Source organism: Pollachius pollachius (genome assembly GCF_949987615.1).
Source record: "Pollachius pollachius genome assembly, chromosome: 8".
Taxonomy (NCBI): domain Eukaryota; kingdom Metazoa; phylum Chordata; class Actinopteri; order Gadiformes; family Gadidae; genus Pollachius; species Pollachius pollachius.
The window spans coordinates 16,372,235-16,397,973 of record NC_136941.1 but is presented as its reverse complement, the minus strand read 5'-3'; the positions used below and the strand labels follow the sequence as shown (position 1 = coordinate 16,397,973).

Genomic DNA, 25,739 nt, shown 5'->3' with positions numbered 1-25,739 from the left:
AGGTTAGTGAAAGTATGTTATTCTGGTCGAATAGGTACGCTTTGTTATTATTACTTGTATGGTGGGATTTAAAATAAAAGGTTAGACATATTTGAATGCAATATTCACGAAAAATTCTTTAACGGTCAGTAATGTTTAGTCTTCACTCACATCAACATGTGATCAGTTCACGTGTGAACGAAACTCAGACCGTGGGCTTGTGATCAGTTCACGTGTGAACAATAATCTTACCGCGAGACTTAGCGCACTAAGTGGAAATGGAAGGCGATGCGAGCTAGCAGAAGACATTTGTGTGTTTCGGAAATGTAACATTTGTACTTAAGGTATGGGCTTAATTTAAGCGACTATTTCTGAAACACAGCCTAGTGTCCGGTACATGTTTTGAAAACCCGTGTTTGCAGAGCATTATTGGATCACGGGAGCAACTCCAACAGTTAGCCTTGCTGCTGAGAACAATGTACTACTGCCTACGAGGAACAGTCGGCCAGAGGACGCAGCTCCCTGTACTAGGACTTTCGTATTTTACTAGGTGTGGTGTGGTTACGATATAAAACAACATTGCTATCAATTCATGCCTGTGCGTTCAAAGTAATACAGGACGGTAGCCAACTGAGGTAAATTATTCACTCTCGATAGCGACTTGCTGCCAAAAATGCTTCACGCAAACCTGGTTTGGGAAAGTACAGAGTAAGGCCTTGCTGACTTTGCATCGCTAGACACCTGGCTAGCTTGCCTTGAAAATACAAATAAGTCTGTGTCCGAAGTTTGGATGAATTCTGGGACTTGTTAGCTGATGTTTAGCTGACTGGACGAGAGGAGGTCGGATGAATCCACATTGTAGCCCGGACGCTCCCTTCAGAGTTTACATCTTTTGTATCTTTTCGAAATGATGGACCACGGCTGTTTGCGCGTCTTTTTACGTGAAATGGCGTATTCTCCATTTCTTGGTTAGAAGAAAAAATTAAACAAAACGCAGACATGGTTAGCAAAAGCCAGCAGGCATTTTGTCGGTGTCTCGTTTCAGTTTCATAATCGTTAGCCTAACATTTATATCCTATAACGTTAACCAGCTTAGATGTTGAAGGCTACCACAAAGGTCGATCCAGATTATATAACGAATTTATGCATACGAAATCCTCATCTGTTATAACAAATACACAATTTATGTCATGAACCACATAAATGGTTAATATAGCCCTCATAACATTATAACATCATAACATATCCCTTTCTACACCATTTACATCACGTGCACATGCATTGTAATGTTTTCAATTTCATACTGTATATATATTATTAAGCCCTACAAATAATTCATGCATCTCATCTCTTTAAAACAAATACCCAATCGTTGTCATAAAATAGATAAATAGTTTATATATATATATATATATATATCCTCTGGATTTCCCTTTCAGCAACATGTACATCGAACAAAATCCTGCTGAATATTTCTAAATGATCTTATATTATAAATTAGCAAATACAAATACCCAATCTAGTATTTGTTTTATATGTTGTTACTTATCTCCACCTTTTTGGACTGTGGCATGTAAAGAACATAATTAGTTTATTGTGTAGCAACTGAGCAACAAGGGATAATTGTATTATTTACACTAACATACATCACATATAGGGCACGACATACAAGTACATTACATTTATTGAACCTATATGTTGACAAGCATGCCTTTTTATAATACCTCAGCTACCATGGATGCCAGTCTGGAAACAGAACAAGACAACATTGCTGGTGATCACAAGTCAGGTAAAACAAAATGTCAGTTGATAAACAAAATGAAAATAATACAGCCTTTTACTTGACACGGTAGAGCTAGAACAAGGTGTAACTCTTGTGGAATATAAGCGAGAAAAGAGATTAATTTAATTTCCCCTGTTCTATAGAGCAACAAGGTGATCTGGAACACCAAATTGGGATATCAGAAGATACAGATAAGACTGCTCGTCCTAGCCTCTCAGAGTTTAAAAAGTCTTGGGGCTTCAGGCGGACAACTGTAGCCAAGAGGGAGTTCATGGAGGAAATCATTGACCTGGACCCTAGCCCAGTTCGCAGGGGCAGGAGTCGCCGCACCAGGCAAACACGCCAGCCCGCTGTAGACCCTGAGCCCCCCCCAAAACCTAGCCGCTCGGCCAGTTCAGTTATAGACAACCTAGAATGGTCTGCTCCCTCCTCGCCTGTGGATACAGCGGCCGCAGAGGCCTCCACGGGAGGGGCGCTCGACCCCAGCTTATGGCAGGACTTTGGCTCTGCTTTCCACACTGCCTTCTCCCTTCTCGGTGGGAATGAGGACACGCCCATGGACATGGCAGATCCCCTGCCAGGCCCTGATGATACTTGCGCAGCGGATTTTAGTGAAACCCTTAGCTCAGCCGGGGCTGAGCTACCCGAGACGGGAGCAGACGGTTCTGACAGTGTGGAAGGGGCTGAGGATCCTGACCCCCCTGAGCCTGCTCTCGTGGGCGTGGTGGGGGATGAAAACCAGGAAGTGCTTCTGATCTCCAGTCAAGAAGATGACAGCGACAACTTGACTCTCTTGCAGCTGAAGGAACGGCTGATAGCCAAAGGCCGGACCGGCCGAGGAGGGAGAGGGAAGGCCCGTGGGAAAGGTAGGGGGAGAGGGCGAGGTAGGGGCAGAGGTAAAGCGAGGGGTCGTGGAAGGGGCAGAGCAGTGGAACTAGAGTCCAGCACTGCAGACGATGAAGATCATAATCTAGTGAGTCAGGAAGAACTGTCACTGCTGCACGAACAACAAAAACCAGAAGGCAGTCCAAAGGAGGTGGTGTTGGACTCATCCAACAGTCCCAGCAAACTTATAGACTCTGACTGCATAATCTTGGACAGTGACCCTGAACATTCTGCCGATGGTACCCCTGTCCAATATGACGAACCAGAGGACCGGAGAGTTGATGAGGAGAGGGGCTATTCGAGTATTTCCGACAGCGAAGGCTACGACCCCAATGCCCTGTACTGCCTCTGCCGTCAGAAACACAACAAAAGGTACTCGTCACTCGTTGCAACATAAGCGTCTTCAACGTCTGTAAGCCCCTCCTTGCTATCATTTATTTTCTCGTGCCCACGTCTCCTAGGTTCATGATTTGCTGCGATGGCTGCCAGGAGTGGTTACACGGAGACTGTGTTGGCATCAGCGAAGCACAGGGTCGTTCCATGGAGAGGCGAAGAGAAGAGTACAACTGTCCTACCTGCACCAACAAGAAACAAAGATCAGTCCTTGCTGACATCCCGTCTGAAGATTTGTCTGAGAGAGCAGTTCCAGCAGGCTTGCCGAATGTTCTCGCATCTACTGCTGCTGTCGAAACAGGGGTAGAGGTCCCCAAGCAGCAGGAAAGCAAGGTAGGAGGGAATAGAGCCCTAGCATATTGGTTGAACTGCTGAAAGTCTTTTTGCCAACAATGTAAATCTTATTTTCTAATGTTTTGAGTTCTGTGTTTATGTAACCAAAGAAGAATCAAAAGAAAATTACCATCATGGTTGTGAACATGGGAGCTGTGGCTTAGAGGCATGTTGTATGCTCCTATTGTACTTCACTTTAGACAACAGCGTCAGCTAAATTAATACAACGTAATGCATGTGAACATATTGTCGACATGAAACTCGGCTGGGTGTGACTGCGATCCATCTCAGGTGCTCTCTAGCTGGATATATGATCGTAGTTTAGAACATGGCCTAAGACTGAACTCTGCTTTCAGGGGGCTGCTGAGGTGACGCCGGAGCAGGCCGGGCCAGCGCCTGATATTAAGACGAAGACGGACAGCTCGTTTCCTCTCTGCATCGGCCCCAGTTGCCCCAAACAGGCCTTGCAAGACTCTGTGTACTGTGGCACTGATTGTATCCTCAAGCATGCAGCAGTCACCATGAAGTCCCTTACCGAGCCCAAGCCCAGAAGTCGACCACAGAGAAAAGCTGCCGCCAGGGTAAGGAATCAAACGTAGTCTGAACATGCTCGTTCTGTGCTAATTTTCCTTGTTTGTGTTTGATTCAACCTTATCATCCTCATTTCCCTGTAAGATACATACTCGGGTCTCGTGAGTATTGGTTCTTTACTCTTTGTTGTTGATGTTTTGTCCACAGGGTCAGAGGTCGGGTGGGGTGACTCCGAGTGTGGCAGAGCAACTGAAGGAACATGAAGAGGAGCAGCAAGGTGACAGGGGTCAGAAAGAGGCAGCGTCTCCCCTCGCCTGTCATTCCAGCCTCAGTGCAGTTGAGGCTGCTCCTGTTGAGGCGTCGTCTGTGTTGTGCATGGCCTGTAGGTATCATTCACTGCACAAACACATCCAACTGGCTCACGACAGACCTTCAAATTAATCAGTGAAATCACAAACAGGCCAACACCTCCAACTTGTAGTCCCAGGCAAGGGAGCACACACACACAAAGAAAGATTTTATTTAGCAGAGTTCAGCAATGGGTAAGTATGTTCGCTTTTTTATTTTGCTTTCTTCAGTGAATGTACATCTATATTCAGTACATGTCAATCTTGAGGGGTCTGCATTTCAGTATACCGGCCGCACTCAATTTGGTTGCAAATGTGACTCATAACCAAGTTTTCAAAGTAGCGATACAGAAGCTGAATAGACACATACCACCCCGTACAGCAGGAATTGGTCTGAATACTCCAGTTCCCACTATCAATGTGAACACCATCAGCACTGCCACACTCCTGCCAATGTACACGTTACAAAACATACGCTGTACAATTATTTTATTGAACAGTGAAGAAAGACAGGGCAAATTGGAAGAACTTGACATAGAAGAACCCCCCCCAACACCTTAACTCGTAACCTAACACAGCAGTTTTAGTTAGATTCTTTCACAATTCTCTGGAAATGACAGTCGCATTCAAAACTCCCACGTTATCTTAAAATATGAATATCTTAGGGTCCAAAATATCTTGTTCAGTGTTTTCTCCAGATTGTTAGTAGGCAAGCCCTTTTATTTAGTTTGGACCTTTGCGGTTTCTGATCAGCATATATTTGTATATGCAATTGTATACTCATCCTCTTAGTAAACCTTTTTAAGTTTTGTACTATACTTTTACTATACTTTTTAGCCCACAATTGTAGTCCATACAGTACATTCAGTAATGATCTGCTACCTAACAGCTAGCCGGCATCAACACACTTTCATACAATTTTGGGAAAAGGTTTAAAAGCTGGGTTGGCCTTAAATAGTCCCCATCTATCTTCAACCTTCGTTCCAAACCCTACGAGAAAGTAGACACCCCTGCATACTCTGCCGCAGAGCATTAGAAAACCTCAGCATTTGGTGAATACATGACTGGTTGCTTAATGAGGTTCTGGGGTGATAACCTACCCTTGAGGAAGAAGAACATTCAGCGTTGTCCTACTCACCACTACCACTGAATCTGTCAATGGCCTGTTGCTTCGGGATGTAGCAGCAAAACTACGTTGGTCGGTTTTGGATTTCTCTTCTGCTCACCAGTTGTTTTTTTACTTGACACACAAATTGCTGTGACCTACATAGCATCTGCACCAGGAGGACAAACTCACAAAGCAACTTTTTTTCTATATTTCGAAAGGAAGGACACCCACGACCATACACACTACATTCAATATCAATCACAAAACACTTTCATTGTCCGTTGGAATCTGATGCACAAACTTTTCTGACTGAAGGAAAAGCTCATGGATAGTACAGTGCAACTCTCAGGGCTTTAAGTCATTCATCTTCTTTCACACACAAACATTGACACGCATACACCATTACTCTCTGGCCAGCCATCAAACCATACAACTGTCCGTAATAGCTTGGGTAAAACTGGGTAAATCGGGGCATGGGGGGGGTTCAAGAATGAATGACAAGTCATGGTGCTCCACCCCGGCCGTGGAATGGGAGGACTGACATCTGGGTGCACAGACCAATCCCAAGGTGTCAACATTGAAGATGATGTCAGAGAGAGGCGTCAGCGGGCTCCACCCAAAAAGCCGTTGCCACCATTCCACAAAGAAAACTGGCAGTTAAAGATGTAGCAGGCCTGAGTGAGTTACATGTTCCCAATTCCTCAGCCTGTGTGGAACACAATCATTTTTGGGGTTTGGGGCTGCAAAGGTTTTATCATCTAGGAATCAGGATTCAGGAATCATGCATACATACGACCTCTACACGTCATTGCAGGAGCTATCAGGATTCAGTGGTCAGTAGCACAATAGCACAAAAACCATGTGTTTCTTGACACCAACATTTAGGGAAAAGTTTTTAATTGATCTCTTGCACAACTTGGGCAACAGCAACAAACTATTCACCCTGTAGCATTGACTCCAGTCATCTTAAAGGGGACATATTATACCACCAGGTGTGAGTGTGATTAGATGTATGCTGGATAGATGAGCAATGTTTTAATCAGTCCACTGGGCAGGCTGGTAGACTGATCTATCCAGCACACATCTAGGTGGACACGCCCACTTGTGATGTCGGAAGATGCAGATTTTCAAAACAACTTGTAATGGCTAATCACACTCACACCTGGTGGTATAATATGTCTCCTATAACTGGTCATCTAGTCCTAACTTCTCTTCCCCAACCTCTGACCACTGATACATTTTGCATCACCAGAGTTCATGGGTAGCAGAAAGAGAAGTAAATATTCATTGCCTTATAGATTAGTAAGTGGCTTGCATTGTTTCGTGCATCATGGCACATGAATGTTTCCTAAAGGAGATGTGCAAATTAAAAAAGGCGAGAGTGACTATATTTGCCTTTGGGTCATGCAAGGGCTATCTTAATGATTTGTGGGTTATGATGCATGGATTTGTCTCGGCAAAGCCACATCTGAGATCATTTTATAAGGTGTTATAATAACACATTTTAGGTAGGTTACCCTTCAGTAAAAGTGAAAATCCTCCTGCGATGCACATGGCATGTGCCCTTACATTAATTTGTTTGCAGAGATACAACTAAAACATGCATACATACATCCATACAATGTGTGCGTCACGACACGTACCACTTCTGGATACAACAGGGACGAATTTATGCTATCCAAGTTTAGATTTTTTTATTAAAACATAAATATACCATGATTACAAGGTATGACAGCCGAATGATTAGTAAGGGGCGATTAACTGCCAGAGATGATTATACGAGTGAGTCAGAGGACACTGGGTCCCGTGGGCCCTGTAGTGCGGTGTGTGTCAGCTCGCTGTCGGAGGAAGGAGAGTGAGAAAGCGCAGCTGGTACTGGGGTATCGATACTGCAGACATTTAGTCACTCAAGAATTCCCCTTCCACCCCCCCCCCCCCCCCCCCCCCCCCCCACACACACACAAACACCTGGGAACCACATAAGATGTATTCAGGTTACTTTACTTTACGACCTCATTACAGGAATCTGATCTGAGTCAGTCATATGTGGTCCTATATCAGACTTTTACCTGTTTCATTTCATGTGTTGCTGCTGGCTCCTCTCTCCCCCCCATTGCACATTAATATTAGCAATAGATCTTAATACTTTTTATGCAAAGTTGCAATTAGGATACTTTCTTTTTGATGAAACATAGAAATAGTAATCTTAACAGGCCTCATGTCTAGCCATTCAGGACAGAGATCTGGGCACACTTTGTCAGATATTGGTCATCTACAATAATGTATATAAACGGTGACAAAAGATTGATCGTAGCACAAAGATCTGAGGCTGCACATGGGCCCCTTGGAGTCCAGAGTTTACCGTTGCCCTGTAGCACACTAAATTCAGCATTGCACATGGTGTGACAATACGTTATTAATGTTTTTCTTGCATTTATGATCGTAAAATCCGTGCCAGAGCAGCTTCTTTCTCCCATAACTCCAATCAGCAGACATCTGACCAGACTTGCTGCCTTGTCATTTCTTGCCCGTAGTCAGCTGTGTTCTGACTGGAAACACACACACACACACACACACACACACACACACACACACACACACACACACACACATACACACACACACACACGGGGATATTTTTGGATGGAATCTTTTTTTTACAAAACTACAACATGAAGACATACACATTTGACACATTGATTTGTGGCTGTAGTGTGGGTAAATGGAGTAGGAGAATATTTACGTCCTTTTAGGTCTACAAAATGGTTGGCTATACTTGGCAGTGGAGGAGATGGTCAACAGTCTTAACCTTTTTCAGAAGCAGTTGGCTGTGTATTACGACCGAAACCTTTTATTCGCAAATACATGTTGGATGTCATTTTATTCAATGCAGTTTTGAGTTAAAAAGGTCTTGTCTGGTCGTCGTCGGCCGTCGTCATTTTTACCTTTTTGCCTTCTCTATATATGTAGTGCATAAGCACCCTCTGCTGGCCAACTGAGAGATGTACGACCAAAAAACCTCTGTTCAGAGGCCATTATTAAAAGCAGTTCCTGCTCAAAGCAAAATGATGGAATACAATTAGTTCTGCAAGGGTACAACTTTGACGCATTACTAAAGATGATTTAACCTTTTTATTTAAATTATACATAAACAGACATCAAAGTAGTGTTTTCCCAATGTAGCCATATGGGAAAACTAGGAGCCAAGAGTTTCTATTTAATCATATTATGTATATTTTACAAATGATTACACAAAGAATCATATATATATATATATTATAGCTACTTAAATGTTTGGTAGATATCATTTTTAAGAGCTTTAATTTGAGTGCAATTGGTTAGAAAGGCCATAGCAATCAATAAGCTATTATATCTGAGAGGGATGTGATTTTTTTTCTTCTACAGTTTCAAACTCCATTCTCATTTCTGCCCTCTCTTAACAACTATTGAATGTTGCCTGCAGCATCTTAAAACCGTCCATCAACAAATGTTTCTGTCCATGCCATTGACTTCCCTTCATCACCACAGTAGTTGACTAAATCATCAGAGACGATCCATCCAGTCTTCAGCCAGTGTTTTTTTTATGAGTGAATCAACTTATTTAACAACACACCCGTCAAACCCCAGTCATAAGCATCTTCTGCCACCAAAACAACCAATTCAAAAGGAGTCCTTGTGAATTTGTCCAGTGATGAGTCTAAGGAGGTATATTGAGATTTTTTAGCAGTTGGTCCATAGAGAAGGCAGCGCTTGGTCAGTTTGGATCCGTTTACATAACAGTGCAACACTTTTCAGTCACCACAATCACCAAGCCTTGCAGTGGCTGTGGAGGATTTATCCACATCTCTCGAGATGCAGGGACCAGCAAAGCTTCACCACCTTTTCACTTTTTAAAGGGATTACGGGTTTTTGTTTAATAATTAAATGGAACTAATTAAATTAAGTTAAGCTGTTTTGAATAATACAATGGAATCTTAGTTAGAATATAAAAGTAATTAACGTTAACATTAGTTTCATTCCAAAAATGTCCTGCCAATTTATTTCCTTCAATATCTATAATATTGACTATACAATATACGTATATACTATACCAATTACTTATTTAAGTAGAAATATCTTCGCACACAATGTACCGACATGTGTCATGGTCCTCTCAGTTAAAGAGAGCAATAGTCTATGATGGCAGTGTATTTCATTTCATATTCGTGACATACTTCAGTTTACTTTGACATAATTACCATTTATCCTTGTCAACCTCTTTATCTCTCCCTCTTGTCACACTAAGATCAACATGTGTAAACACTGCGCTCATCACAGGTTTCAGAGTTTCCAAGGTAGCATGATATTGTGGAACATTTAGAACTTCCATGAATTCTGGTCCCTCAATCGTCTCTGGCTTTAGGGATGGTGTGCTACCTAGGGGTCCTATTGTTATTGGGGCTTGTCAGTCCTCTTTGACATTCTTAATGCTAGTTCTTTGTTGTTTTCTTCACCAACCTTCTCAAACATCCATTAAAAGACAAATATTCTGTACACACAGAAGATCATGCAGAGGGCTGCTCAGCCAATCGTTAAACACAAGCACCAGAAATGCTTTGATAACATCCAAGGCATGCACACTATTCCCTTAGTCCTGAGGTGAAGTCCTGCAGAACAAAGACCATGGCAGAGTAATGTAGGCCTACAGACTAATACACATACCCACAGTGTTTGTGGGTGTGTTTCCCCCTCCCCCAATTCCTCAAAAACAACTGTGTCCCGTTTCTTTTCTTGACTTGTTTTTTTTTTTTATCTGATTTCAAAAGGGTATGGCAAAATTACCAACATTTAAATTGATTAAAATACTGATTTATGATTTATGATTTATAAATATATTTATAAATACTTTCGGTGTTCCTACGTCTTAAATGTGACACATTATACCACCAGGTGTGAGTGTGATTAGCCGTTACAAGCAGTTTTGAAAATCTGCGTCTTCTGACATCACAAGTGGGCCTGTCCACCTAGATGTATGATGGATGGATGAGCAAAGTTTGCTACAATCCATCATGCCCCCAGGAACAGTGCATACTTCCGCAATCCTCCAGTGCTCAGCGGCCAAGCCTGTTATTGCAGCTGTTTAAGCGGGCTGTGGACGGGTCCCTCGATTCAAGGGGCCAAGAAGTAAATATCTCCGTTCACTCTAATACAAGTGGGGAACAGGAATGTGTCTCCGCAAAAAATGTCTGGATATCAATCAAAGGCTCATAAATATCCTTACGTTTTCTCTTTTCAAAACGCCACCTCAAGCGTTTTATTAGCAGTAGGAGGGGTGGGCAGCTGAAAGGAGTCGTAGTAAAACACATGTTGTTTCGGCCCGGCATCCGAGAGGGCTCAGTGCATGGCTCTGTTAACTTCTCGTGTCCGAGGTTTTTCCTTTTACTTAACATGAATGACGTTGATGGTTTTTAGGCACTGTGTTGACTTTTTATTACTTAAAGTCGCCGAGGGATGTGTAGACAGACCTCTCGCTTATGATGCTACAATGCTAACAATGCTAGACAGCGAGAATATTTCTGCGTCCGGCACGTCATGCACTAGGGCGTGGCTGGCTCCCTTGATGCGGAAGCAAATCTCTCCTCGATGTTGCCTTGCGCCATTGAGCAGTTTTCATAGGAATGAATGGGCGCCATTTTTTAATCCGCTGTCCTTCTTTATTAGGTCCATGGCATCCACTGGGTAGGCTGGTGAACTGATATAGAGCTTGTTAGTCCGCCCCTTCCGGGAGACCCCCATGGAACCTCTGGGCTAGGAAAATTAGAATGGGTTTCAATGGAGAGAAAGTAATTATTTTCTGGTCCCAGTCTTTATATGCCCTGGATTACACATATGTTGTTTGTGGATTTAAATTATAATTTTTCATGTAAAGAAAACATAATGTTAGGTTTTGTGTGAGGCCATTTTGTGAACTACAGCCCCTCGCTGCTCTCGACGCGAATGATACGTCACCACCACTCTTGTACAGACATGGCGATCTCTCTGCGCCACTTCACCGCTCTTTTCCAAGGGGAGGATAACGGCATTGAAAGAGGTGAAACAATTATATGTCGTGCATGTGTAGATTTTCAGTTAGGCCAATGGGGAGATTGTCAGTCTTGTCCACGCCAGTCGCAGGGAGCGTGACGTCACATACGAGACGTGTAGTCTTTCTCATTGTGTTTTCTCTACAGCCTTTAACTGAACAATTGCACAATAAACGGTGAAACTGTTGACATGAAGAATTATAAGAGCTCTATATCCAGCATACTTCTAGGTGGACCGATAGAGGTGAAACCATAAGTCGGGGCATTTGTCGATTTTCAGTTATGCCAATGGGGAGATTGTCGGTCACTCACACCTGGTGATGTAATATGTCACCTTGGAACAAAGTCCGTCGAATAGCCAGACAGCAGTCACAATCCTTTGCCCATAAAGGTACTTGGATTGTGGGATTGCGATCCAAAGTGGGTAGCCTGAAAGCCTCCATTAGATTAAATCGTTATACCAGATCAAAATCAAGCCCAGCACACCTTTAAGTCTTAGGGTTAACCCCTGATGAATCGGTGATGTGAACGTGAAATGGTACTTTTGAGAGTAACACCAATTGTAAACCTTTGATAAAACTAGAGATGGGTGATTCTGCTCATATAGCTTTGGTATGGTTTGTTTCGGTGTGAACGGTATCCTTGAACCCTATTGTGTCCCAAGCGGCCAGGCCGAGGCTACCTGAAATGCTACTCTCCTTCGGTGAGCAGTATCATTATCTTGACATAAGAAATGCTGTTTTTTCTCCAACTTAATGCATGGGGAAATCACACCTTAGATATTCAGAGGTTCAGTTTGTTAGGGCGGCCGTCATTGAAACCATATAAATTATTTATATATGGCTTGATGAATATCTAGTATTTATTTAATAGCATGCAAGGTCTCAGATTGGAAGTAATTGATTACTGAGTGACTTTCATTCAGCCGGGCATTGCCAGAACGATTCGCAAATTTGTATTAGTCTTCAACTGCTCAGTTAATTTTCAATTTCCAAGGGGTGTTATCAGGGGCGTAGGAATGAGTTTAACATTGGGGGGGACACATATCGGAAACCTGACAGATCCGGTATAATTTTTAGGTGGGACAAATGTGCCTGTCTCCGATATTGGAGGGGACACGTCCCCTCCGTCCCCCCCGGTTCCTACGCCCTTGGGTGTTATTATCAATGGCTTCTGGATGCAATTGAATAGACCTACAACCAATCAGATAGAACATGTGACACATCAGCAACAGCCTTCTTGGTTCTAATCGCATCACGCCTGTTCCAATATTGAAGCGGCTGTGATTGGGCCGATCCTGAGCCATGTCTGGAAATCTGTCTACCAGAGTTAACAAACATGAGCACACAGTTACAAACTTTTATTGGTATGAAAAAAAACAAAAAGATTTCTGAAGACCATGCACTCAATACCGCAGGCCTGAGTGATGGTCCTAATTCTCAGCCAACTCCTCAATTTTCTCTGACTTTTCGTTTTGACTAAAGGGTAACTGACCCAAAATGTTATTTTAGGTAGTTTTTTATTTTATTTTAAACGAAAAGCCAACGGCGATTCACATGGAATTTTTTTTGCAGAGATACAACCTACAAGCATACATACATACATACATACATACATACATACATACATACATACATACATACATACATACATACATACATACTTGTAAATACATAGATCTTTTACTTTTAAGTATATAATATATATTAAATACAACCTTGCAGATTCACCTGGTTCCAAAACTTTAATTTTCTATAAAAGACTGACCATAAAGATTGACCATGCACACAATATCACATGTGTATGGAAGCATATATGTAGCAAAATTCAAATGGCAATGCAATTTGCAATTTGCAATTCAATAAGTCATTACATTATCCAATTGACAATTCATTATGCATTTTAATAATTTAATTGGAAAATACGTTATTCAAAGTGTATTTTAATATATTATAGTGACAATGAAAACCTAAATTCAAGAAGAAGTTATAACAATAAAAATAGAATAACATTATGTCACATTTTTTAGTGCCTTTATTAGAATGGAAAAGCTATAGCGCCCACATGATTGCAATGCACTTCACCACGCTCCGTGTATTGCAAAATTCAAGTGACATTTCAATCCGCAAAAGATTTGCAAAGCGTATCGCGTCTGGGCAGGAACTACGTCACTTCCTCGTCAGCCCATCCAAATATTAAGACATTCTCTGGTAAAGGCCGGTTTATACTCCACCGTAAAGTGCTGTACGTAGACACGGAGACCCCTATATCCGTCGACACAACGGAGACGGCAAGGGCTGTGGTTGGTCGTCTAACAAAATCAATTCCGGAATCACTGCACCTTATTTACTTGCACCTTGTTTACTCTGCACATTAAGGACCAATAAAACACAAAATAAGGTTTGTTATTGTAAAATAGAAATGTTATTCTATTTTTATTGTTATAACTTTTTCAAATTGAATTTAGGATTTCATTGTCACTTTGCATATTAAAATATACTTTGAATAACGTACTTTCAAATTACATTATTAAATTGCATAATGAATGGTCAATTGCATAATTTAATGACTTATTGAATTGCAAATTGCATTGCCATTGGAATTTTGCCACATATATGCTTCCATACATGTGCGGTACAGATGTGCATTGACTACACAATACCAACCTGTCAACATTATGTTTGTCAAATTGAGGCACCTATAGAATGTAAGGTCAGGTATTGATTTTAGAGAGGAGGAATATCGAAAAAAAAATGGTTCAACACTGCATTAAATCTTTCAGATATAGCTATACAACAATATATACTGGACACAAACGATACAGTCCACCTTTCCTGTTCGTACAATAGTGTAGCACTTTATCTTGGCACATCAAACACAAAGTGATACCTCTATGGGCAGTTTCTGTTCCTGTGCTGTTCGGAGTGAGCCTCGTGAGACCACCTGATGTTGAGAGTTCAGGTTCTGTTCCTCAGCAGATCATTCTGCCTCAAGCCCATCAAAAGCCTCTTTTGAAAATGTCTGATAGATCCAATGACCGCTTGGGGGAGGGAGTTACGGTTCACAACGAACAAGGAGGGTTGCATTCTGCAAAATAAAAACTAGAAACAATGACACCACCCAAAGCAAACCACGGAGCAATCAATTATTTTTTTTTCCAAAATACATTGAATAACGATGTCAAAAGATGAACCAAAATCTGCATGGCAGGCGATTCTCAGCATATAATATTTATTTGCTTTACTTCTTGATTCCGCAAGTGCACCTCATCAAATATTGGTGGACAACGTAATGCTGCAGACATATTTCAAAATTAATTGCTGCCCAGCCAAGATATATATGCTTATGGCAAACTTGAATCTTGAATCTTGATCTGGATGGTATCACAAGCTATTTCTGAGCTGTTTTATAATTATTATTATTATTAAGGGGGCTGGGGTCATTATATGATGGTCTTTGAACTAGCTGTAACCCATCAGCAATACCTTTACACAGTAGCTCTTCCTTTCTGTTCAATAGCTCTACAATGTTGGTGTCTTCTGGTCTTTCACACGGACCTACTTAAACCCTTAATCATTTAAATGTTGAATTTTCCACTCGATTACAATTTACTGAAACGGATATTGTCAGTAACGTTCTATTTATAGTTGCTGTGAGCTTAATGAGGCCATTATCAGCATGGCCAAGGCGTGTGTTGGTCTTCTGTCGGTAGTGATCATGTTGTTATGGCAACTGGCTGTAGCAGTAACACACACTCACTCTCTCACTCTCTCACACACACACACACACACACACACACACAATGAAAATGTAGAGTTCCAACAACATCACTTTTTTAGCTTTTCTTTCAAACAAGATTAATAATTAACTACCGAAACATGTTCCTTCCTTTGTTTCAACGTGTGAAGCACTGCTCTGATAATTTAGCCATTGTGTTCGGCTCTACAAAGGTGCATAAGTGCTTGGCACGAGGACATTTGCAAAGCACACGTCATGAACCTGCTACTATACATATCGTCCAATTGTTGCCTGCTTTCTCTTTGTTGTAACCCTTATTACCAGTGTAGATGCTGTACAGAGCCCTGGGCTCACATTTTCACACACACATGATGGATGTGGGGATAATGCACACTGCACGCGTATCCTGTGCATATGAGAGTCCCCACTAGGCATGAAATATACCCATTAATGTATCCAATATCCACATCACAGGGGGACACTCGAAATAGAAATGTTATCAGAGCTAAAACATTTATAAGTCGATTTACTTATAATACATTTGGTACACATTAATGATCCCATGAGGACTCCAACCGTTCTAAATGTCCTGTTCTCTTATGGTTTTCAGCAAATAAGGGCCCTGAACATATGGATGCAAAAGGGGAATCTGTACCTTCCGTGCCCCAGGAGCCCAGCACCGCCACTTCCTCTTCTATTCCCGTCACCACCGACACGCCCCTGCCTCAGGGCAGCACCCAGGGCAGGACCAAGAAGCCACTGACCACCGGCGGTGTCGCCAAGAAACAACGGCTGGGCTCGCCTCAGCACAAGCCCGCCAACCTCAACAAACCAAACGTGACACCAACCCCCGCGGCGCCCAGCCCCTCGTCCTCAAGACCGCCTTTGGTGCCGCCCCTGAGGCTGGCCAAGGGTTCATTCATCATTCCCAAAAAGCAGCAGCAGCAGCAGCCGGCGGCGGCCCCGCCTCCGCCCAGCCAGGGACCCTGCCCTGTGGCGGGCCCTCCGCCCTCCTCTGGCCCGGTGGCTGCCAACGAAACGCGGACTCTGCCTGTCGCCCCCGCCCCCATCGCCCCTTCCTCTCGCCCCTCCCAGACCAACAACCAGGTCAGGCAGAGCATCCAGCGTTCCCTCACCAGCATCCTGTTCAAGAGGTGAGGACCAAAGTCTGCTCCCTGGCAGAATGGTTTAGAACCTGTGCTCTCCAAATTTGTGTGTACAGTTAATGTTAAATGTTTTGATCTTTGAATGGAAACACTTTGTTCTTCTCTTTAGGGTGACCAGTTGTGGAGAGTTGGATATGTCAGAGAGTGACGTTGGCAAGCTCGTCACCAGCATTGAAATGGAGATGTTTGACATCTTCCGCAACACGGACAGCAAGTACATGAACAAATACAGAACCATAATGTTCAACCTGAAAGATCCCAAAAACAAGGTCCGTAAAAAAATTCCTTCAATGTTTATGTTAATAATTGAATTCCTCTTAATTATAGCTGGAATAATAAGCATTGCATCAAACCTTTTTGTTGAAATAATTTAAAGGTGTAGCAAAATCCCATTATTTCTTTACTCGAGTTTAAATTAATATACTAACTGATCAGCTACCAGGTATTAGCTGATCCCCTGAGATTCAGCCTTGCCTCATGGGTGCCTCCTGTTCTCCGTCCCCTCAGGGTTTGCTGTTCCGGGTCATACGAGGAGAGATAAGTCCCTTCAGGCTGGCCCGGATGAGCCAGAAGGACATGCAGGCCACCAAGGTTCCTGAACCTAGTGCCAAAGAAACCCAAGAGGTACCGTCACAAAAACGGAAATGAAAAACGCAACATTTGAAGTCAGGATGATAAAAACCCTGAACATGTCGTTCTGCTAGTGCATCTCCACACTCTAGTAAAATCCCTGATGCCTTGATTAACCCATTTGTGCCGGCTGCTGCGCAGCGCAACACTGCCGCGCAGCAGCCGGCACAAATGGGTTAAACAAGTGCATGTATATAACCCATCCCATTCCGACCAAGAGTCACATGTATACATCCCCATATATATGAAACACGCCTGTCACCAGCAAACCATAGTCCTATTTCCTTTCTTACCGATAAACACAAGCTGAGAATAAGCTGTTATTGAGATCTGTCCTGAGTGTTGTGTACTCTTGTCAACTCTGTTTTCCCTTTTATTTGTTATGATAGGTTAAGGAAATGGATGGCAAAGCACCACAGTGTTCCCTGCAGAAGCCAGATGCAGTGAAGGTTGACCTGCCTAGTCTGAGTACTCCCAAGTCTGAGAAAACCATGGTGCGCTCCTCTCTCTTATTTATACTTATACTGTTATGTAATTCACTTGGGCTGTATTGTTTGCTAAACGAATACTAACAGATGGTGATTATGCTTCATTGTGTGCGTCTGCATCATAAGGAGCAGAAGAGAGGTATTCCCCCTGCAGCCAGGTCCAGACCAGTCCAGCATGGGCAAACAAGTTCTGTTCCGGACATGCTCAGCTGTATGCTGAAAGACACGACTTCAGAGCACAAGACTCACCTGTTTGACCTTAAGTGCAGGATATGTACAGGTGAATGATCTCCCTCCCTACATTATAGGAGACGTAATAGTACACACACAATAATCATTCCATTCAGAATTGTAGTTATTAATTATTAGTTTTCCTCGCTGATGCTGGGAGTTCCAATTGTACCAACATTTCTGCTTATAGGTCAGATAACCGAAGAGGACGATGAACCAGCACAGAAGAGATCAAAGGTTTCTGACCCAAGGGACAAGCGTGACTACGGGCACACCTCATACAGCAAATCCCCAGAGAACCCCTGGAGAAGCTGTGCTGGAGACGAATCCCCTCTGCGGGCCCCACCCGACTCTCCTGACATGGACTCCCCTACCAACCCCCTGCTGGACCCCTCATCCCGCCTCGTTATCGACTCTCCAGAGCTCTCCATCGTTGAGTCTACCGCCTCCCCGGTCATGGAGTCTCCGGCCTTGCATGTCCTAGAGTCCCCAGCTTCGCCCGTCATGGATTCCCCCGCGTCCCCGACTGCGGACGGCTTCAAGGCGAAGCCCCCCACCAGAGCCTATTCACCTGTCGTCATTCCAGCCGTCTCCGTCGTGACCATCAACAGGCGTGACCCCCGCACGGCTGCCAACAGGTCCTCAGCCCTTTCCAGCGGACCACCCGGTCCAAGTCGCCCAGCTCAAAACCAGATGGCACCCTACGCTGCTCTGAGAGTGGCTAGCTCTGAGAGGACTATGCCACCAGCCATGCCACTTCCCCCTCCACCGATGCCCAGGTCTATCCTGACGAAGCCCTCTCCATCGGCCAATCTCAGGCTCTATCAAACGTCTGCAAGGTATGTTGGAACAATGAGCCCCTTATCCTGAACCTTAACCCCACCAGGTCAAGTGTTCAACCCAAATGCTTCTTCAACGTAACCATTTCTAAACTAATATGTTATCATAACCTTTTCCTCGTACTTAACCTTTGCCACTTAACCACAGGGGTATAACTAAACACGCTGTGCTAATCGTAATTTTGACCAGGACAAACTTCATACCATACCCATACTATTGATCGACCGATATTTTCAGTATCGGCCAATTTAAAAAAAATAATAATAATAATAATTTTCTGCGTGATTTACAGACAATAATACAGACAATTTAAAGTATCAATAAATGTTACTTTTTTAAAATTGAGACATTGTAACAATTGGTTATCATCATTGTGTCATTTTTATGATGTAACTTGAGGGAGGCTTAGCCTGGAAATCCAGAACGACATCTAGAAAGCTGTAGGGTTTGGCAACGAGTAATGAAAATGGCCCAACACATTGGACCATCCAACACACATTGGATAACACTATGACCAATCAGAAGAATACAAGGGGTGACGTATCCAGACCAGTGGAGCTAACCAATAGATAAGACTCTTGCCGTATCTTGTCGGTAAAACAGCAACGCTTTTGGCCCACCTATATTGATACATCGATGTGATTGATTAATGTTCTGGGCCAGGGGAGGCCCAGAATATACATGAGTATATTGCTCGTTCCCAGAGTGACTTGCCTAGCAAATTCAAATTGTGCTCCGCGAGAACTCTGGATTTCCAGGGTATTATCGGCTCCAAATATCGGCTCAAGAAAATCGGCGTATCGGTTATCGGCTAAGGCTGATATAAAAAAATCGGTATCGGTATCGGCCCTAAAGAATCTGTATCGGTCGATCCCTAACCTATACCATACCCCTAGAAATTGTATTAACAAACTATTCCAGTGCATTTTTTTGCTAGTGCTTTGACTTTCCTTCACAAGACAGTGAGGGGTGTAGGCTAGCATACATTTTCTGCTCTTCCTGCTCATCGCCCTGCTTATTGCACTTACTTACTTCTCTCCTGTACTTCATGCTGTGAATTTCTCATCTAGGATTTATATAGTACTTGGCTTACAGCGATTCTTTGGCCCTGTAGCACTTGACACGAAAGTATTAACAATGTTGATATTTTTCAAAGATGTGTGTGCTCATATTCGATGTGATCGTCCCTGTGTTTTATTTCTCAGGAACATGCACTCCCATTCAACTGCTGATGGTGAAACGACTCAGTTTCTGGCCAATCAGACAATCTTGTGGAAGGGCTTCCTAAACATGCTGAGTGTGGCCAAGTTTATGACAAAGGGTTATGTGGTGTCTGGATCGGGCGAACTCCTGAAATCGGTATTTACTTTTTATTTTTTGTCTATTTATTTTATCCATTCTTCACTAGCCTCACATGCTGTATGTTTTCATGTCGGTTGACAGCTACGGTTGACTGAAGTGTCAATTGAGTGGCACATTAATGTTGCTGGACTTCAGCTGAAAATTGTAACATATACACAAACAATAATTGAAGAGTTATATTATATGAGTCATCTTTTGCTTGCTGTAGGAACTACCTGATACCATACAGATTGGTGGACGCATCCTGCCTCAAACAGTATGGGATTATGTTGAGAGATTGAAAACCTCAGTTACCAAGGCAAGTTATGTTGTGTTAATTCCTTTGTTATTGGTTGATTCTGAAAAAATCACTGATTAAATGTTGAACTCCGACCTTTAAAATGATTCCACTCATTTGTTGGATAGGAGCTCTGTGTGGTCCGCTTCCTCCCTGCCACTGAAGAAGAGGATGTGGCCTACGTGTCCCTGTTCTCCTACTTTAGCAGCAGAAGGCGCTTCGGTGTGGTTGCTAACAGCACCAGCAACATCAAGGACATGTACCTGGTTCCGATCAGTGCAAAAGAGGCCATCCCATCCATTTTGCAACCTCTCGAAGGACCCGGTGTGTAAATGCTTTAACATGTTTTTTCATTGTACGTTTTGTCTGTTAAAAACTTAAGAAAACATAGGGTTTATGTTTAATGCTTTAAAGTATCAATCTCAAAGATATTTTTGTTTTGATCGCTTTGGTGATAAGCTGTAATTTTCCTTAGGGATAAAAACAGTTTGGCCTCCATCACCCAGTTCTTAAAACTACAATTGCAAAGGCTTTTATCTGTGGGGCATAGGCACAGTCACCATTTTGTTATGTTATTCAGCGATACAAACAACATTTATTTACATGAAAATCTTTGAAAACGCCACTTTGACTTTTAGCTAAAATCTCTCAATCTCAAAGTCCCTTTGGATAAAAGCATTTTAATTTATGTAAATGTAAAATGTATTTATATTGCGTAATATTTTTTTATAGGACTTGAAAAGAACCGTCCCAATCTCCTTCTTGGGCTTGCAATTATTCAGAAACCCAAGCGACCAGGAAGCTTGCAACCAGAAAGTGAGGAGAAAAGACCCAAAGTTCAAGTGGTCAAAGACCCCACGTGGATGCCAAAACCCCCAGTTCTTTATGGCTCTGACAAACTAGACATATTCCAACCCTATGACCCAGAAACCCCTATTCCCTGTTCACCTCCTCCCTCTCCTGTTGTCTCTGGCACGTTAACCATTTCGTCAAACTCCTCAATACCATCAAACAGAAGGACACTCCCTGTTCCTACCTCAGGCCCTGCTTCTTCTAATCAATCTATCATAACGGCAAATTCTGATAATAATCCCAGTGCAACTTCAGCTCATAAAACACCATTGCAGACCATCTTAAAAAGCCTGTTTGGAGGTAAGCCATCTGATGCAGCGGGGCTTGCTGAGAGCAGCTCTGTAGTACCAACAGTCGGTGCTACTATGCCTCTTTATAAATCTCAAACAACTCGCCCAATGGTTGATCCCATCGTTCAACAGTATGGGCAAAAATCTAAAATCAAAGAGATGGAGGAGGAGGACCAGGACTTTGATCGACCATATGATCCTGAGGAGGAGTATGATCCAGCAATGGGATACGGAGCTGTAAGTACTGCAATGAAAGTCCATACAGATCCACTGGTACCGTCCTCATTTGCAGAGGATGATGTCGCTTATGATCCTGAAGATGAGACTATGTTTGAGGATGTCAAAAAACATAATACGGTAGCAAAAGGCCAAGTTCCAACCTCCATACCATGCCCAGCGCCAGCTCCAACCCAGGTACCTGCTCCCGACCAGGCCCCTGCTCCAGCCCAGGCCCCTGCTCCAGCCACAACTCCAGAAATGGCCACCACTGCCCCTGTCCTGCAGAGCCTGCCCACCGGCATTGTGGTCGTCTCTGCTGCAACGCTAACGGAACAACAGCGGATGCTTGAGGACCTGAATAAACAGATTGAGGAACAAAAGCGGCAGTTGAAGGAGCAAGAAGAGGCTCTGCGCCAACAGAGAGAGGCAGTGGGCATGTTCATGGCTCACTTTTCCGTTTCTGATACATTAATGTCTCCCCCTCAAAAACTAGCAGCGGCCGCTCTACTTCCCTCTCAGCCAAGTGGTACAGCGCAGTCTGGGCCAAAGAATTCAGAGTCGACAGACACGCACAATCCGACTTTAGAAATTGTCAAGAAGGAAGAAACAATTACAGCATCTGCCATTATAGAACAAGATGCTACTGTTAAGGACACTGAACAATATTTCTCGGCTGGAGAGATTGAAGACTCTGATGTTGCTTATGACCCAGAGGATGAATCCCTCTTTAATGAAATGCAAGATGATATATTCCAAGGAGATAGCACAAAGCCTCGAGATGGCTCATTGTCCCGTTCACGACCTGGTTCCCCCAGAAAAGGGTCCCCTTCAAGTTTACACCGTGGTAGAAGACAACGGCAGTCACCTAAGAGGCGGAGTCGGCGAGATAGAGACCATCGTGGAAGTCCTTCAAGAAGTGCGACCCAGCGATCTCCATCTCATTCACGAAGACGGAAGGATCGAGAAAGACACAAAAGAAGTGAACGGGATCGGTCAAAACATAGCACCCGGGACCAGTCCGAACGCCAGGGCCGCCATCGCAGAGAACGGGCCTCGCGGCGCCATTCTAGGGGACAGAGAGAATCTCCGTCTTCCAGAAGAAGAGATTCTGCATCATTTTCACCAAACCGCCAAGTGGGATCTTCATCTCAGCTCCCTCAGGAATCACAAAAGTTGAGTGCTCAGAGTGATCCTCCTTTGGGTACTGTTTCAGAACCACATGAGGGAATTAAGACATCACATACCCCGGTTGCTATGACAAGTAACCATGATGTGAAAAGCAGTGCCTCCCTCAACAAAGAAGAGCGTCCACTATCTCTTATACCGCTCAAATATGCAACCTGGCATCAACAGGGCTTCAACCGTACTACTCTGCAATTAGAAAACGAATTGGCTCTTAATAGCAAAATTGAGTGTACTATCCCTCTGAGAGTACTTGAACCACCCACTCGGGATTCTCCCCAGAGCCCTGATCCAGAACCACAATTTGTTACGCAAAGTAGCACAGAGCAGGGAGATCTGGACGGAGTGATAAAGGAAGAAGAGATGGATGACGTGACTGGTCAAAAAGTGCCAGGTATACAGATTGAAACAAAAAGCATTGGAACAAAACACTGTGATATTTTGGCTAAAGGTCAAGCAGTTACCAACAGTATGGGCTTGGAGATAAATAATTCTAGACCAGATGTAAAGGTTCCACCAATGCACACTATTGCAAGCCTAGGGGGGGACTTTTCTAAAGCTCCGGTCGCCATTGGACAAGGGGTTTCGGGGGCTAAGCAAAATGTGATAGGGCCAGGAACTAATACCTCAGGGTCAATGATGAGAGGTCTTTGGCAGTTCATGGGTGGCCCAGACAGTTGGAAAACTGGACCAAACATGTCAGATGTGAGAATGAGAGTGCAAATGGAAAACCAAGAAACCCCAGTCATTCAGAATCCAGATATAATCAGTTTGGGGCAAGCCATGCAGGATCCAGGCATAAGGGGTCTGAATTCCAATGTGCATGGGCCCAGCTCACAAGGTGTTAACCCAGGAGGAGGGGGTGCACTAGCTGCTTCAAATCCACAACTTAAGATTCAAGACAGCAGAGGACTAGCGATGATGGATGTGAAAGGAGGACCTGGTGACAGTGGAGAGATAAGAGATATAGGAACTGATGTTCGAGGGAGAGGTCGCGGTTTGAGTAGGTTTGGGGATTACAGTCCAATCCTTGCACCCAATATGAGACTTTCAAGTCCTGGTGTTATAGCTGAAAGTCCTGATTTCAAATCTCATCATTCAGATAAAGGAGGATTTATTGAAGAGAGGCGGAGACCAGATCCGGAATCATGTTTAAGGGGTCAGAGTCAAAGCAGAGAAGGTGCTGTATCCAATTTAGGCAAAGGTGTGAACAATGACAGGCAGGGTCCTCCAAGAGCTCTAGGTCCAGAACTGGGTAGACCAGGGCCCAGCTTTAGAGACGAAAGGGCTGGTTATAATATAGGTGCTGCCAGAAAAGACAATCAAGGCCTGAGATCAAACCCCATTGAGCTGCTATTAAATGTTAAACAGGAAATGGGAGAGCCATACATAGGATCAGATGGAGGTAACCCAGCCACACTGTGCCCAGACATGCAGAATGAAAATAGAAACCAAGAGGTCAGGAGTGGTCCAAACACTGGTGGCCCTGGTTGGGAAGGGCGTTGGGTTGTGCATAAGCCAAGAGAACCAACATTGATTGGTCCAGGATTAGATGTGAGAGATGAATGGAAGGGGCCAGAGAGCAGAGTGTCAGATTCAGCCTTCAGTGTACTTAATGTACAAGATGAATGGAGAAACTTTGGGCCAGGGCTCGATAGGAGAGGGCCAGCCATTGAAGGTACTGGGCCTAATATGAGTGGGTTTGGTGGTCAACCTTTCAAAGGGGCAAGATCTGCTATAAAAGAAACGGATTGTAAGGGACAGTTGCCAGAAAAACCAAAATCAGAAATCGAGGGCCAAGGGCCTGACATGAGCAGGTCAGGTGGTCCAGACATCAGAGAACCAGGCTCCTATAGAAGAGGTCCAGGTGTATGCCCAGGCCCTGATGAGAGGGGTCGGGAAGGTCCACATTTCATGGAACATGGAAATGATGGGGGATCAAGAAATACTGGGGGCGGTGCAAATATGATGGGTCCAGGACAGGATAGGCGAGCGATGGGACGCCCACATTTAAGGGACCCACGGCCTGATAGAAGAGCATCAGATATGGATGGCCCAGGACCTGATAGGAAAGGACCAGGTGGTCCGGATTCTAGGGGACCAGGGGATGAAAAGAGGTGCTTAGGTATGGAAAGCTCAGGGAGGGCCTTAGGCTGTCCAGATGTTGGAGGAACAGCACCACATATGAGAGGGCCAAAAGATACAGATATCAGGGGTGTAGGAGCTGATAGGAGAGAGCCATATGTAGAAGGCCCGGTGCCTGATAGAAGAAGGGAAGGAGGCCCAGATTCCAGGGGCACAAGGTCAGATCGGAGAGGAGCACGTTTGGATAGCCCCGGACTAGATAGAAAATGGCAAGACGGTTCACAATTCCGGGTGCAAGTACCTGATAGGAGGGAGACCGATATCAAAGGTCCTGGGCCTTCTATGAGGGGTACTGACTCCGAACCAGGACGCGATCGAAAATGGTCAGATCTAGAGGGACCGGGGCTTGCTAGGAGAGGCAGGGGAGGTCCACGCTTGAGGGGGCCTGGACCTGAAAGGAGAAGATCAGATATAGAATGTCAAGGACTTGATAAGACGGGGCCAGGCAGGGAGAGTCCAGGGTCTGATAGGAGAGGGCCAAGGAGTCCAGATTTAAGGAGGTCACGGCCTGACAGGAGAAGGCCTGATTTGGACCCTCCAGGGCCTGGTTGGAGAGGGATGGAAGGTAGGAGAGGGCGAGATAAAGAGGGCCTATCAGTTGATAGATCAGGACCTGAAGTCGGAGGTTCAGATCTTACAGGAACGGCACCTGATGGGAGAGGAATAGATTTGGAAAATCCTGGGCCTGACGTGACAAGGGTTGAACGCCCAAGAATCAGTGGGCCATACCGTGGGCCTGAAAGGAGAGGTAGACCGGGGACAGACTTGAGAAGCGATGGGCTTGAGAAAAGTGTTCCACAAATTGAATTTGAGCCTGTTATTAGAGGACTAGGCAATATAAATTGTGGGGAACAGGAACTGGAACCTGATAGGAAGAGACCAAGAAGGCCAGATGGTA

At 44.0% G+C, this 25,739-nt stretch overlaps 1 protein-coding gene across 2 annotated transcripts; it reads left to right on the top strand.

Moving 5' to 3' along the window:
* The first annotated feature begins 252 nt into the window (after window positions 1-252).
* On the top strand, window positions 253-15,791 carry LOC307079568 (uncharacterized protein). Of its 2 annotated transcripts, XM_079741995.1 has the most exons (7): window positions 253-323; window positions 1,709-1,768; window positions 1,906-3,019; window positions 3,109-3,373; window positions 3,730-3,954; window positions 4,112-4,290; window positions 15,770-15,791. In XM_079741995.1, the coding sequence occupies exons 2-7, from the start codon at window positions 1,714-1,716 to the stop codon at window positions 15,774-15,776; spliced, it is 1,845 nt and encodes a 614-aa protein (XP_079598121.1). In that variant the 5' UTR covers window positions 253-323; window positions 1,709-1,713; the 3' UTR covers window positions 15,777-15,791. The 2 variants fall into 2 exon arrangements, with proteins under 2 accessions (XP_079598121.1, XP_079598120.1); XM_079741994.1 differs by lacking the exon at window positions 15,770-15,791 and having other exon boundaries at window positions 4,112-5,779.
* Window positions 15,792-25,739: the final 9,948 nt, after the last annotated feature.